A 17,246-nucleotide genomic window follows, 5' to 3' on the forward strand; every position below is an offset into this window, starting at 1 on the left:
GTAGTGCCTTACTGCTTCAGTTGTGTTCAGCTAACAAATCAAGTAATAACTGAGATAACTACTACCTTCATCTTTTGGCTGTGGTGCAGGCAAACCAATAACACTCAGTCACATCAATTCCACAGTGAAACTGGAACAGAGCCAGACTTTACTGCAAAACACAGGCTATACAGAGAGATCATTACCATGCAGGCAACAGTTGCCTGTTAAATTATGGTGATTTGTGTGGTAAAGCTCATTACTGTCAGTAACAGACTCGTTTTCTCATGCTGCAGTTAATTTACAATCCACAGAAACTCTTGGCCAGTGTCCTAAAACAAATGTCCACTACTCTCTCATGCACCATTGCTTTTCAGTCCAGTGAGCACTTTCCCTCCCTCTCTCCACTCCTCTCCTTGTTGCATTCCTTGATCTCATCTGTTGGGCAAAAGAGAAATGTGTGCTGACAAAGAGCCATACTAGAATCCGATAGAGGAACACTTTGTTTATGGTCAGACATACTGTCTGTGTATCTGTGTGGCGTATAAACAATGAATGACCTTGAGGATCAAATTGCTGACATCATTACAGATTAAAAGTTGAAAGTCTGAATGCATCAGGAAAGTGCAGTACTGACCCTAGGCCCTTTCACTAGGCAGAGAGCACAGTGAAAAATACAAGAATTTAGAGTGGTAGCATTATGTAACTGAATGGGGACATTCGCAGCTCAGATTGGGTATTGTCAATCAGCACATGGGGTGTCTGTGTGGTTTCACGTGGTAGATGGAGTAGACAGTAAGACGTGATGAATTGGCTATTGTCTGGTCCAAAACCTGGCAAACCTGACAGGGGTTTGTATTTTAAGTGGCATGACCCATGAGCAGTAGAGAGAGAGAGAGAGAGAAAGAGAGAGAGAGGGCGAGAGAGAGGGCACATGTCACTGCACATGATTGAGTATCCCACCTAGATAGACAGTCTTTATTCTGCAGCAACCTTTCAGACTGGCATGTGGCCATGCTGAAGGTTTGCTTCGGTGAGATTGAAATACAGAACGAAGATAAAGTACGCTACAGGAAAGCATAAGCTTTTAGTTCAATGCATGTGTTTGGGTTCATTTGCCAAATGTAACTGAGCAATATTAAGAGAGTGTGGGTGGGCATGCTCTTTTAAATGTGAGTGAGCAAAAAGAAAGAACCATATATGTGTGTGCCTGCAGGTGTGTGCCTTAGATAAGCAATGCGCCTGGTCACTGAAGGACGCAAGCAAGTATACATTCTTCTGTTTCTGAAAGTGAAAGTCTAGTTCTTTGACTGATTGGGTTTAGCAGACAGAATACTAATATTGTCTTATTAATTCAGTGCCACTGCTCTTCTCTCAATATGAACCCGGGGGATTACATTGCACAGCCTGTGATATGCATCTAAACTATGAAGGGAACTAGAACAAATGCACTGCGAAGCCACTCCTGGATTCTTCCTTTCATTAAAAGCAAATCACTATCTGACACCCTCTGACCTCGTGCTGCTGAGTGAAGGAGGATGACAGGGACAATAATTTCTTTCTTCTGCAGACAGAAGAGCTGCTTGTCATGCTGATGACTGGTGGGGAGGCTGATGGGATGCACATGATGTTGGCTTCATCATTGTCTGTGTTTACTATCAGTCAGGACTGGTGTGTGGTGAACCCTTCAGTTCCCTATAACCAGATACAAAGCTGTGCCATTTTAAGGCAGCCAAATTTTGTGGAGTGGTGTGAAACAATACATAGTGATTATTTTACTGCTGAAAAAGACTGAAGCATAAACATTTTGAGACTGCCAAAACCCCATCTAAGGGACACAGTGTCCTGCCAGGCTATTCCAAAGCGTGTGTGCTGGCATAAATTCTGTAATTACAGAACACACCACCAGGGTATTTTCACCCGCAGAATCTTTAATGTGAAAGCAGATTGAAAATCATTTTGTTTTATTTTAAATACAGTAAAGGTTGTATTAGATTCTAAAGTGGGTCTGGCAAGATGACAAAAGAAATCATATCGCAATACCTTGACACATGACATGCATTATGATGTATATGTTTGCTAACAAACTGCCTAGAAAACAGTAACGTTGCATTAAAAAGATAAGTGTTTGGTCATGCTTCCACTGAATTTCTACAAAGGTAACACTGAAACAATTCTTTTTTAAAAAAAAAATTTAAATTCAAAGTGAATTCTGACATAATTGATCACAATATTGATATTACAATATATTGTCATATTGCCCAGCCCTATAGCACAGTTGACTGAGTCTGAAAATTAGCCAGGAATGGGCAAGACCAAAGCATGTGAATAAATGAGGTTAGGCTGTAATGGCAGCAGTAGTTAAGCCAATCAATTTCTGCACAACCTAGTCTTGGTCTTAGTCTTCTGAACAGTTTCCACTTTATTATGCTGCACTTTGCACAAATTGAAAAAAAAATTAACATGATATAAAATATTTTCACTCTATTTACACTGTTCTGTAAATTGTACTCCTTATGTAATTGTACTCTTTCTTGCACTGAATAATATTCAGTAATATTTTCTGCCATAAATTTTAAGTGAACATGGAAATATTTTAATCATGCTTATTCCCTAAGCTTATTCCAAAGATATTTGTTTTATTTGGAGTTGTAACAGAAAAATTATGATTCCAAATTCAATTGAGACAGAATCTGAGACAGATTTCATTTAAAAGATTCACATAAAAAAAATAAATAAAATAAAATTAAAAAAATTATAACAGTATTACCCAAAAGTGTTTTATTCTTCTTATACCATGGCAATTTACCAAAAATTAAAATGTATATATATATATATATATATATATATATATATATATATATATATATATATATATATATATTGAACATCATACATTTTATTCAGTAATAGTTATGTTTAATGTTGTGAAATGTCTGCAAAAAGTTTCTATTATCTATACGATGTTTTCCATCCTAAGACATTCCTGACGTTACGCCTTTAGCTTTGGGTGTTACAGTGCTGACACTGGAGACTCAAGAAATGTTAAATAAATGTCTCCTTACTGAAAACTTCACTATATAAATGATTATATTTTTATCCCCTGAACACCCCCCCCCCCCCCCCCCCATTTCTCCCCAATTTCCCCCCAATTTAGTAATTTGCCAATTTCCACCCACCAACCAGCTCTCCCCATCGTACGACAGCTACCAACTGGGGAGGAAAAAGGCTAATACTAGCTTACTCTGAGACATGTGAATCTGGCCAGCTACATTTTTTAACTGGTACTGATGCTGCATCACAGGGAAGCATTACATACTCAGAGGAAACTGCTATCTACCATTTTCTGCATATATGAGCTCACAGACACCCACAATTGGCTAGTGTCACTGTTATCGATTGACATGCGAGCGAGAACAATCCATCCCTCCTACCCAGAGAGCACAGCCAATTTTACTCCCAGTCGGGAATAGCTGTGGCATTGTTGGAATTTGATCTTGTCTCTCAACAATACGGAAATCAGTTTTCTATTACTAAAGAAATAGTAAAATATTGAAACAAACACATTAATATTAACTGGTGCTTTTAGCTAACACTATTGTCAGAGCTGCTGTTATAGAAAATCAATCAACACCTTCTGACCAATCAGAATAGATAAATCAACAGTGCTGTGATATAATGATATTTAATTCTTTCCGACACACATTTCTGCTGTTTCAGATAATATTTCATGTTATGTTATCTGACCACTGGCACCCTGTCCAGGGTGTACCCCGCCTTGTGTCCGATGCTCCTTGGGATTGGCTCCAGGTTCCCCCGCGACCCTGAAGAAGGAGTAAGCGGTAGAAGATGGATGCATGGATGGATGGATGTTATCTGAGCACTATGAATCAGATTTCCATGAGTGTTTCAGGAATATAAATACAACCACAGGATATTTTAATTTGGTTGCTTAATCTGTTGTTTTTTATCTTCTACAGTGGCCATTGTTTGTCAACTTTAGCACTTCAATGTGAGTAAAATAAGGAAATCAATTGGATATTTTTAAAATCTTCATAAAGACCTTGTTCTTCACTAACAGCTCCCACCTGGCGGTCCATGTGAGCAGCACCTCAGGCAGTTCAGCCCTCTCATCTGTTATCTCAATCTGCCTTTGTTCCTTTGCAGCCACTTTACTGCCTCTGCTTCTCTCCCTATACACACCAGTGTTCATATGAAGCAGAAAGCAACAGCAGGGGCTATAGTGGAAGAGGAGAATGACTGACAACATGGTCACATGTGAAACCATGTGGTAAAGAAGATAAAGTGATCTGTTTTAGTTGCTGGAATGTGTTTAGGGGTTTAAAAAGGAGTACTTGGATGTAGGCTACAGAAAATGGCAAACACTAAGTGGACATCATGGTCTCATATACTACACAATCCAAGGCAAACATAATTACTAACAAACTTGCATGGCAGAGCAGGGAGAAATTATTGAAGAAAAAAAGGCCATATGTCAATGTTCATGATTATTAAAAATGTTGTACAGCTGGTGTAAGAAATCGCCAACAACCTGGAGTCTGGAGTCCCAACAGAGACCCAACTAAATATGCAGGTTTATTGAGAACTCACAGAAGATCAACACAGTACTATCAGGATTATAATCAATCTGTCTGTCAGTGTGCAGTACACACAGTTGGTGGCAAGTAAAATGTCCACGTGCCCTGCATTTGGTGGTTCTGTGAACACACAAGTCTCTTTGGCACTCAAACCTACCACCTGCTGGACAACAAGATATTAACTAGGCAGGTGAGATTATAGTTTATACCCTTTCAATATTATGAATTTTTTTTTACTACTACTACTAGGTATTTGACCTAGTGTATTTTCATATAAGTAAACACCTTTGGATTTGCTGATCTCTTAAACAGCTTCCAAAGATAAAATTGTCACCCAGCATCAGTTAATAACCCTCTCTCAGATGCCTTTTCAACATGTTAATCCTGTTCTTCTAAACCCATTCACCACCATGAATTAATGTATTGACTATTAAAATTGAGACACTCAGAGCAGTTTCCCAATATCTTACACTAAGAAAGTCACCAGTAGGTTACACACCTAAACAAAAATGTGCTTGTGTTCATTCTTATAAACTTAATTAGCCTTTAATAAGACATTCAAATGAATAATTTCTGGTAATTTGTAATGCTAATCTCTTAATAGAGTTTTAGAATGAAGGGAAAAGCTCACAGCACCTGGTATTCCCAGGTGGTCTCCCATCCAAGTACTAACCAGACCCAACCCTGTTTAGCTTCCAAGATCGGGCATTCTCAGGGTGGTATGGCCAAGCGAGAGACAGAATTAACACATCCCTATTTAAGGATCTAATATCAACCTCCGGTCTCCTGTCAGAGCTGATATGGAGATTAATAAAGCAGTGCAAAATGAGATGCATGGTATGAACTAAAAATGAGTTTTGGTACAAATACAGAATGTCACCGTGTACCACGTGGTTGTGGCCCAAGATTAAAACAGCTTTCAAAAGTCTCTTATTTTCAAATATCTACTGTATATAATAGGAGTAGTTGTAATAAAGTATATTTAATAAAATTAGAAAATTTTCAGCTCACAATATCTGTTCCCAATGTTCATAGTCTTTCTAGAGAGCAGTTGGTTGCTGCCTTGAAATAGGGATATTTTAACTTTGTCTCTCTATGGTCCCATTTGATCGTTTCAGTTTGTTCAGATCATGAAACTAGCTCACTGATGTTTATCAGGGTGCATATTTTCCACAAGGGGGCGTTACTACTGATACTCTTAATACCTTTTTCTGCGTATTGGTACCAGAAGCACATTATGTACTCTAGGCAGTTTTAGGCAGGGGTTGGTAGAGTTGCCAAAATTTTTATTCAAGTACAAGTAAAACTACTTATAAAAATAATTACTCAAGTAACAGTAAAAGTAATAATGTTAATAATTACTTGAGTATGAGTAATAAAGTATCCAATGAGAAGAATACTCAAGTAGCAAGTTACTAGTTACTTTGGATCTGATTAATATGAAGGGAAAATCCTGAATCTCAGCCTACATGGAGAACTATGGAGTCACATCTCTCCACGAAAGTCTGTCTGTTCTGTTTATATGATATAAAACCTGGGTTCAAGAGGAAGCAACATATCCCAGTCCTGATGAGTACAATAACACAGAACCTGTCATTTTCAACACAAAATCTCAATCTCTCTCTCTCTCTCTCTCTCTCACACACACACACACACACACACACACAAACAAATATTTTCCCAACAGTTGACTGTCTTTATTTTCACAACATGTTAAGAACACAAAGTTGTCAGCATCTGCATTTAAACAATGCAACAGAGAACAGACTATTGAACAGAACAGAAAATGTGTGGATGGAGGGAGAGAGAGAGAGAGCTTTAAAAGTTACCTAAGTAAATGTAACGAAGTAAATGTGGCGTGTTACTCCTCTGGTTTTAGGTAATATGGCATGTTTGGTGTCTTTTAAAAGGAAGACGCTATGGCACATTAAAACGCAATTAAAAAGCAATTAAGTCTATTAACATCTGTCACTTAAAATTACAATTTAATATAAAAGTGTAAAGGTATGGATGCTTGATTGTAATTGTATGAAATTAATCAGATTAACATATAAATAAACAAAAAATAAATCAGGAGGAATCAAGGACAAATGTACTTATCAAAAACTAAAACCATCTAAATTTAAGCATGTGAAGTACAAGTGCAATAATGTATCATTAATTTTTATTCTAGTTTTCTTGGTGAGGGTCGCAGTGGCAACATGTTTTAATTGACGTTTATTCGGCGTTTATAAAACGGATAGTTCTGATTGGCTGAGCCGCGATCGATGCCGTTGTAAATTACTCTATAAACACACACCTGCGACCTCATTACGTTAGTATTACTGCGCCAAATAAATCGTTTCAAAATGTCAGATTTTGTTAGCATTTGTTGTGCTAATAATACCAGTTGGGGGGGGGTCAACTAACAAAACGTCTATTATTCAACAGCCGTGTTTTCTTTTAAATATACATTACAGTTCGGCAGCGCGGTAACATACAATAATAAATCAGACTCCAATGCTAATTGTTTTCTTTTTGCTAACTCACTTTACTCATTCATGTCATGAGCTCTTCCTCTTTCAATAAAGGCGGTTCAAAGGTGCGTTATCGCCATCTAGTGGACTGAAGTATAAACGTTTAATGCGTTTATAATTATAGTGTCGCTGCGTCTGTTCTGCTTGGCAACCATTCTGCTAAATGCTGCTGAAGAACTACATTGCTTGGTGGAAGAATGATTATTTGTCACCTATTTAAAGACATCAATCAACCATTCTCTAGAAAGATTGGGATATATTGGGAAGGTGGTTGAATATAGCAGATAATATAAGTTAACAACTTGTATATTGTATTAAAATATGCTTTGTTACAACTATTGATTATTTACAGTAGATATGTATAAAAAATATATTTTGGAAGCTGTTTTAATCTTGGGCCACAACCACGTGGTACACGGTGACATTCTGTATTTGTACCAAAACCCTCATTTTTAGTTCATACCATGCATCTCATTTTACATGGATTTATTAATCTCCATATCAGCTCTGACAGGAGACCGGAGGTTGATATTAGATCCTTAAATAGGGATGTGTTAATTCTGTCTCTCGCTTACGGCCATACCACCCTGAGAACGCCCGATCTCGTCTGATCTCGGAAGTTAAGCAGGGTCGGGCCTGGTTAGTACTTGGATGGGAGACCGCCTGGGAATACCAGGTGCTGTAAGCTTTTCACTTTATGTTATGTATTTTTTTTTTTTAATCTGCATATGCACAGTGCGGCGTAAACATCAATGAAAACATGTTGCTATCGCGACACCACCAAGAAAACCGGAATGAAAATAAAAGTATAAATGAAAGAATTAAACATTATTGTACATTATTGTGCATTATTGTGCATTATTGGACAAGTACAAAACAAGCGTACATTTCTTTACACTAGCGGAGTATATAATTTCACTGTCCTCTCCTTTTTAAAAGAAACAAAGCATGTAATCTTATCTAAATGTACATTACTGGATATGAAATTTAGCCATTATTATTATTATTATTATTATTATTATTATTATTACAAGGTTGATCATATGCATGTGTGTAACCCTACATATCGTTTTATTTTTATTTTTAGAGACCTAACGACACTTTCCAATAATAAAATAAAAATGAAAGGAAACAAATAAAAGAATCAAGAAGTTGCAATTTAAAAAAAAAAAAGAAGAGTACTTAAGTACATGGCAAAATGCTGAATTAAATGTCTCAATGTTCCTCGCAGATCCAGGAATTAATAAGAGCACAGTGTCTGATGCGAGGCACCACTTGGCATAGAGTACATAATGTGAAGCTGGTCCCGATGTACACAGAAAACAAGTATTATAGTGTCACTTGCGCCCCCTTGTGGAAAACTCTTCACCCTGATAAACGTCAGTGAATTATTTGCATGATGTGCTTTACATCTAAAATACACTCGCTGAGCACTTTATTGGGAACACTATACTAATTGTGGGTAGGGCCTCTCTATGTTCTCAAAACAGCCTCAGTATTTTGTGGCATGGAATCCACAAGATGTTGGAAACATTCCTTTGAGATCCTGGTCCATGTTGACATGATTGCATCACACAGTTCCTATAGATTTATCAGGTGCACTTTCATGATGTGAATCTCCCGTTCTACCACATCCCAAAGGTGTTCTATTGGATTCAGATCCTGTGACTGGGAAGGTCACTGAAGAACACTGAACTTATTGTCATGTTCATGAAACCAGTTTGAGACTTTTGCTTTGTGACATGGTGCATTATCATGCTGGAAGAAACCATTAGAATATGGTACATTGTGTCCATGAAGGGATGTATATAGTCAGCAACAATACTCAAATAGGCTGTGGCATTCAAGTAATAATTGATTGGTATTAATGGGCTCAAAGTCTGCCAAGAAAACATTCTCACACCAGGACTGTTGACACAAGACCGGTTGAATCTATGGATTCATGCTGCTGACAATAGATTCTGACCCTCCCATCTGTGTGCCTCAGCAGAACTAGAGATTCATCAGAGCAGGCTTAATTTCCCACTCTTCAACTCTCCAGTTTTGGCAAGTCCGTGCCCACTGCAGCCTCAGCGTTCTGTTCTTGGCTGACAGATGCAGAACCTGACGTGGTCTTCTGCTGTTGTAGCTCATCCAACTCAAGGTTCGACATGTGTGCATTCTGAGATTCTTTTCTGCGCACCACAATTGTACAGAGTGGTTATCTGAGTTACTGTAGCTTGTCAGCTCAAACCAGTCTGGCCATTCTCTGCTGACCTCTCTCAACAATAAGGCATTTGCGTTGGCAGAACTGCTGCTCACTGGATGATTTTTCTTTATTTCAGAGTAAATACTAGAGACTGTTGCGTGTGAAAATCCCAGGAGATCAGTTGTTATAGAAACACTCAAACCAGCCTGTCTGGCACCAAGAATCATGCCACGGTCAAAATCACTGAGATCACATTTTCCCCCCATTCTGATTGTTAATCCATCCATTTTCTGTACCTCTTATCCTTACTGGGTTGTGAGGAACATGGATCCTATCCAAGGGGGCTTGGGGTACAAGGCAGGAGACAATTCATGCCAATCCATCACAGGACACAAGCATACACCCATTCATATACTACGGACACTTTTTGGACGTGCCAATCAGCCTACAACGCAAGTCTTTGGCCTGGGGGAGGAATCCAGACTACCCAGAGGAAACCCCTGAAGCACAGGGAGAACACACAAACTCTGCACCTTAAAATGATCACACTGGCATCTTATGTTAAGTTTTCCTCCCTGAATTTTTCAAGTCTCTAAATTACCACAAATGCCTTTAAATAATAATTAATAATGATAATAAAAGAAAAATAAGAAGAATAAGAAGGAAATAAACTTTTTTAACTTCTAGTAATTTGTAATATTAACCTAAAAAATTAAAAGACATATATAATGTAATATGAACAGAAAATGTAATATGTCATTTTCAGAAATGTAATGTAATAATGAAATGTAATGTAATGTACGGAAATGTAATATGAACAGAAACAAATTCATAAAAGCTTACAGCACCTGGTATTCCCAGGCGGTCTCCCATCCAAGTACTAACCAGGCCCGACCCTGCTTAGCTTCCGAGATCAGACGAGATCGGGCGTTCTCAGGGTGGTATGGCCGTAAGCGAAATACGTAATTAACACATCCCTATTAAAGATTCTAATAACTCCTGTCAGCGTTGATACGGAAATTAATAAAGCGATGCAAAATGAGATGCATGGTATGAACTAAAAATGAGAGTTTTGGTACAAATACAGAATGTCACCGTGTACCAAGTGGTTGTGGCCCGAGATTAAAACAGCCATCAAATAAATAAACAAACAAACAAATAGATAGACAGATAGTTGTAATAACATATATTTTAATATAGCCTAATACACAAGTTGTCAACTCATATTATCTGCTATGTTCAACCATGTTCCCAATATATCCCAATCTTTCTACAGAGCTGTTGGTTGATGTCTTTAGATAGGGATGTTTTAGGTTTTCTTCCCGCTTACATACCTAAGAGCGTCCGATTTCTGAAGGTCCGGTCTGATTAGTACTTGGATGGGAGAGCGCTTGGGAATACCAGGTGCAACTACTAGACTATCATTACAAATTATGAGGTTAAAATTGATTTTGAGACGGTCTTGCTCGCTGAAGCATCTCTATAAAGTTTGCACAGGGCAAAATAAACCCGCATATACACATCATGGTGTGGATACACACAGAATAAACGTTATTAAAACATGTCGCCCCACCAAGAAAACCGGAATAAAAATGAAAGAAACATTACTGCACTTGTACTTCACTCGCTGTAAAATTTAGATGTTTTTTTTTCTTTGATAAATACGTTTGTCCTCGATTCCTCCTGATTTATTTATTTGTTTGCTTATATATTAACCTGTCTAAATACATACAATTGCAAACAAGCAAACATACAGTTACCCTTTTATATAAAATTGTAATTTTAAGACACAGATCTTAATAGCCATAATTGTTTTTTGTTTGTTTGTTTTTTGCGCCTTTGAATGTGCCATCTCCCTTTTAAAAGAAACCAAACAAGCCATCTTACCTAAAACTGCCTTATTAGAGTACATAATGCGCTGCTGGTCCCAATGCACAGAAAACGGTATTAGTGTCAGTATTAGCGACCCCCTGTGGACAATCTTCACCCTGATAAACATCAGTTACAAGCTAGTTTCATGATCTGAACATGGAAATGATCTTATACATGTTGTTTCCCATCTGAATTGCAATATCTGTAAATGTAAGTAAATACCCTTATTTATATATATATATATATATATATATATATATATATATATATATATATATATATATATATATATATATATACATATATATATATATATATATATACATATATATATATATATATATACATATATACATATATATATATATATATATATATATATATATATATATATATATATATATATATATATATATATATATATATATATATATACATACACACACACACACATATACATATATATATATACACACACATACCAGACTGAATTATATAGTGAACAGTGGACTAGTTCAACAAACTTCATATAAAAACTCTCTGTTGTTACCCAAAAGAGGTTGGGTACCCGTCTGAGTCTGGTTCCTTCTCAAGGTTTCTTCCTCAGCTCACCTTAGAGAGTTTTTTCCAACAGCTTGCCCAATAGGGATAAATTCAGACCCTTAAAATCTGTATCCTGTGTTTATATGTTTCGTAAAATCTGCTTTGAGACAACGTCCATTGTTAAAAGCACTATACAAATAAAATTGAACTGAATTAAATTGAATACCCTGAACACACACTGTCATCAATACTAAAGCATGGATAAATGTGAGCATGTTCTTACTAAAAAAAAATCTGAACTCAGACAGGCATCTTCATAAAGTTGGAAGCTGTGTGCAGGCAAATGCAGCAGAAACAAAAACTGCAAAGTGGTACAGAATGATTCTACAAACTGTTGAATTTTTGAGAGTTGAATCAATGATTATTATTGATCATCTTCAAACAAATCATTGCAAAGCACATCAAAACTTTAACTATTTATTTCATGTTTAGCCAGATACAGAACAGCACTGAACCACTCAACAAAAACTTTTCATTAGAATTTTTACAGACTGAATCAAACAATTTAATTCAGTATTGATGTTTTATTAACTTACAAACAATTGATCTTTACTAAATTACAGCTCAGAAATAGGCTTGTGTGGCCAATATGGATGCTTCTCCTTGTCCAGCTTGGTCTCGGGGAAAGTTTCGTTTAGGTCTTCAATGGTCATCTGGTCAAAGGGAATCATGTTCTTGAACTTCTCAAGCTGCCAGGGAAATAGGAGAATAGAGGAGGTATTTACCTAATAATAATAATAATAATAATAATAATAATAATAATAATAACAATAATAATAATATTTACTGCCAATATTAAATATCCAACACAGGACTAAAAACAACTGCACTGCAGTTTCAACAAGTACTCTGATTTAGAGGTGCTAATATTGCATGAGACGATACACTAAAGCCACGATATGAGACAGAACCCGATACAGGCTCCACGACACAATATTGACAAGAAGATATTGACAAATTAAACATTACAATTTAATACACTTATTTTGATAAATCAAACAACTGCAATATCAATACATTATACAATAAGAAAAGTAGATCATAATTTATAACAAAGTGTAACTTCCCCCTATTATAAACATTATTTTAATCTTTTTCAGTGTCAAATATATTTCATGGCAATGCTATTAATATGGAGATTTTGTTTGATGGTAGATTGTGCCTTAAAATGATTAAAATAACAAATGATCAAATTCATTGTCACCACTCCTACTGCTGACATCCACCTGAAATGCACAAGCACATCATACTTACCAATTTAATTGTACAGATCAGGAAAGAAATTGAAACGATTTTATTTTGTATAGTTCCTCATCCAACCAAAATAAATATCAGGTTATGCCACAGCCAGTACAACACATGACATGCCTCTGAATCTTTTTAGACACGAGCGTAACTTGCATCTATCGCAGCACACAGCTGTGGTAAAAAGTGGAGTGCACCTATATACGGAGCATTACGGTAACTACCTTTGGATGGCTACACTATGAATTCTGGATAGAGTGGAAAACATTGAGCAGAACTGTACTACAGGCTGTTTCAATATCATTTTTCCTAAGTTTATGTGGACCAAACGAAACGAGGCTGCGGACTGAATTTTACTAGCAGGTCTTGTGTTTGTCACAAGTGCCATAACACTTACTTCTGATTAGCTTAACTTTTTGGACTATTAAATAAGTATGCTTCAAAGCAATTAGGTTCCAATTCGCAAACTTCATGCTCTGTATGCCACTACCTCTGGTGCTACCACCTAGTGTGCAAGAAGAGGTAGAACTCATGAATGAATAAATAGTGAACAGAAATATCATGAGACACCAAATTCATCTACAGTATTTTCTATTGAGATTTTCAAGACAACAAAAGTATGTCTCATGCCTATTACTAACCATAAAATCCCAGCAGATAGAGAGGTAAAATCAAAGTTTAACCACAAAAACTCTACCCTATCCTGCTGGACAGGGAGGCTCTATTCTAACAGCATAAATGATAAAACATTTTTTCAATCATTTATTCATTTTCTTTCAGTTTTGTGGAACAAGCCAAGAAGGTAAGCCCAGAGTTCTCTATTTTCAGACCAGCTCCTCCTGGGGATCCCCTAGACACTCCCAAGCCAACTGAAAGAAATATTCTATCCCGAACAGGTAATATCTTTGTATGGTGCTTTATTTGTCATTGGTATGTCTGAATCATAGATGCTGGCACATCTGCTGACCCTACTTCCTGAGAGAAACCTGTACTATGTGTATTCCATACCGTCTAGGACAACGGTTCTCAACCAGTCTTACTGCCAGCACCTGAGTTTGTTAAAGTTTACACACACCTCAACCAGACAGGAGTGACTATCAAATTTTGACGGTATGCAACTGAAATAAAAGCTGGTGAAAAATAAAACTAACCAAATAAAATCTTCTCAATCCCAGTTACCATTAAAGGAAAACACTGAGCTGTTTCACCCAGAAATACCTCATGTTACAAAAGAAAAATCTGATTCCCATTTCCAAATTAACTTTAATAAACAGAATCACAACACAAGTAATAATAATAATAATAATAATAATAATAATAATAATGCTGCACTGGCTGCTGCACACCACTCAAATCACTACACTGGTTGCAAATGGGCAGACGTAGCTTTATTTAATGGCTGGTTGTCATGGTTTCACTGGCAGGTTTGTGCGATATCCACACAAGCTTGCTACAGAATGCATATAAAAACACCCATGTGACGACAAATCAGCTGTCTTTCCAGTATAATTAGTATTTCTGGAAGGAAACTGCTTGCATATAAAATAGATTTAAAGACCTATATAGATTTGAGTCTTGGACAATGTTTTGCTGTTTGTGATTTCTGCGGTATATTTTACAGGCTTAATGTGATGCACCAGTAGAAAAAGGCAAAAGCACCAGAGCTGTTCCATTTTGTAATTCAAAACACTTCAAGCTTGTAGAAGCAGAGTAAGTTAAAATGACTGGCTTTGGTTCTATGAGTAGGAACAAATATATGTAGTTAAAATTAAAGTTAAAATTCAGTCAACTTTACCACATGACTTGCCCTGCACAACTCATTTGGCTAATGGCCGATTTGCCTCTTGTGTGAGTGCAAGGTAAGAACAAACATTTACTAGTGCATTCACTGTGATCCAACACAATAGCCATGTTTACCTCTTTTTCATACTGAGAAATGCGAGCCTTGGATGCCTCAATGTAGGCTACAGCACTTTTGTTCTGCAAAAAGCATGAAAAAAAACAAACAAAAAAAATGAACAAAGTATTATCAGCAATGCAAACACAAATATGAGTTGAACTCTGCATTCAGTAAATACAATTAGGCATCACTTACAGCCTCCTGCTCCTGTGAGTTGATCTTAACTGTCTGAGTGTCCACTGGCTCAGGAACTGTCAAAGCAGCAAACTATAAAAAAAAAGAAAGAAAAAAAAAAAGAAAGAAGATTTGATAACAACAGAGAGACATCAACAAACAGGCTTTGGAGAATAGAAGTCTTATGACACAGTAAGGCCAACAGAACTCACCTTTTTCTCAAACTCGTCCACCATGCCTGCTTTAGCTACCACCTTCCTGTAAAAGCTCCAATCAATGGGGGCTGGCTTCTCTGGCAGTGAGGCAAGTCTGAAAACAGTTTAACAGAAATCACACAATCAGGTACACACAAATAAGTTGATTGTTGGCTTAAATAGAGGCAACATTAGAGCAAAATCTCCTATTCTCTCTAAAACAGCACACCATTTAAAAAATAAATTATGTCAACAGTAAGGATGTGACTAACTGCATTTGATTCAGTACCTACTGCTCAACCATTGTTAAAATATGTACTGATCAGTATATGTGTGTAGTATGAATACAATCCGGACATACTACACCCGCCATGTTGGCATTGTCATGTGACCTACAATCTAAAAAGAGCCAACGCGCTGCCTTCCACCAATTGTGATTCTGACAGCTCTTCCACACCAGTCCTATTGCATTACGGGATAGCACAGTGTCCACTGGTCCCATACTGCAGCATTTCGGCAGAGGCAGTAGGTCATCCGGGTATTTTTGCTCCTTTGGCGTACTGTTTTTCGCTTACTTTATAGTAGGGTAGTAGGGATATTCGGATGCAGCTCTAGTGTTTATAAAAATCAATCAAGTGTGCTGGACTGTTAAAATCTATCCATCTAAGCTCCAACAAAAATGACTCTCCTGGCACTTACTTAGCAGCAATGGCATCGCTGCGGGTCTTCAGGTTGTTGAACATCGTTCTCTGGTTAGGAGGAACCCTCTCAGCGAAGGCCAGCCAGTCAATGGCCTTTACGGCAGCACGTCTCCCAGCCATCTCTCAAAGCCTGTCAAAAACAGCAAAGTATGAAGTACATTTAAAATAGATGATGGATACAAATCACGTTTAATATGCAAAGATGCTTTTCCCATATCAAAAGCATGTTGAGCACATTCTTGCATCTTACAGTTTTAAATAGAGACAAGTGCTGTGACGTTTAATTAATGTGATACAGTAACAGTACATTACAGGCAATCCATCATAGGCCAAACTAATAAATATTAGTTTACCCTGAATATAAATATATATGTATGTATGTATGTATGTATGTATGTATGTATATATATATATATATATGTGTGTGTGTATATATATAAGAAAGTGAATCTTTTACGTCCTAGTTAAATTAAAACAGTATAAAACACACGCAGAAATGAGCAGAGAACAAGTGAAGGTCCCGTCATAAGCAACCCAGCACAAGGTCAGCATTTACACTCAGCTCACATTTAACATACACTCGAGTCATCGGTCTCCTGTTACACCAAATATTAAAGTCCAAAACGATAAGGAGACTAAAATGTCTTACAAAAACACGAGAAACAACCTTTATTCAAATTATAAACACTTTACAATCCGTACTTACTCGTCAAGGATCAAGCCGCTGTACAGACAGGAGCGTGATGGCCGCTGCAACCGGAAACACTCAAGCCGAGTTTCAATTCTTCATGAGAGCTAAAAAAACAAAAAACAAAACACATAGAACATTACTGCCACCTAGCGGTCAGGAATAAAATGGCGCTTATCATTTCAATCCACAAGGTCACTGTACTCAGAAATAAACAGTTTGTGTTGCGTTGGCATCTTGACATAAATACAGAATAACACTTTAATTCGTACTAAATACCAGTGCGAGCAATTCTTTTCAGTGCATATCTACAAACTATTCATTATTTATAAATATTGCACTAAAATTAGCACATACTATATATATGTGTCTATATAAAACCTGCCTTGTGTTAATAGCCCAGTCTAGTGGAGATGTTTTCTTGGCACACTTTGTTAATAGTTAAAAGTTAATACCATGGCTTAAATGCCACAGATTATCTGAGTATTGTTGCTGACCATGTGCATACATTCATGGCCACAATTTACCCTTGTTCTGTGGTTACTTGTAACATGATAATGCACCATGTCACAAAGCAAAGTCATCTAA

General features: G+C 36.9%; 1 protein-coding gene, 2 non-coding genes and 1 pseudogene across 3 annotated transcripts; 1 reads left to right on the plus strand and 3 right to left on the minus strand.

Moving 5' to 3' along the window:
- Window positions 1–5,201: 5,201 nt before the first annotated feature.
- Window positions 5,202–5,310, minus strand: LOC124626558 (uncharacterized; annotated as a pseudogene).
- A 2,352-nt stretch (window positions 5,311–7,662) lies between these two features.
- LOC124626534 (5S ribosomal RNA) lies at window positions 7,663–7,781 on the plus strand. Its single transcript, XR_006981400.1, has one exon. It is a non-coding gene; the product is annotated as a 5S ribosomal RNA (ribosomal RNA).
- Window positions 7,782–10,117: 2,336 nt separating this feature from the next.
- LOC124626535 (5S ribosomal RNA) lies at window positions 10,118–10,236 on the minus strand. The gene has a single exon (XR_006981401.1). It is a non-coding gene; the product is annotated as a 5S ribosomal RNA (ribosomal RNA).
- A 1,923-nt stretch (window positions 10,237–12,159) lies between these two features.
- On the minus strand, window positions 12,160–16,709 carry atp5pd (ATP synthase peripheral stalk subunit d). Its single transcript, NM_001200823.1, is given in 6 exon segments — window positions 12,160–12,445; window positions 14,919–14,981; window positions 15,097–15,168; window positions 15,288–15,384; window positions 15,969–16,100; window positions 16,677–16,709. Coding segments are annotated over 5 exon segments (486 nt in total). The 5' UTR covers window positions 16,091–16,100; window positions 16,677–16,709; the 3' UTR covers window positions 12,160–12,313.
- Between the last annotated feature and the right edge of the window lie 537 nt (window positions 16,710–17,246).

Source organism: Ictalurus punctatus, chromosome 2 (genome assembly GCF_001660625.3).
Source record: "Ictalurus punctatus breed USDA103 chromosome 2, Coco_2.0, whole genome shotgun sequence".
NCBI classification, from domain to species: domain Eukaryota; kingdom Metazoa; phylum Chordata; class Actinopteri; order Siluriformes; family Ictaluridae; genus Ictalurus; species Ictalurus punctatus.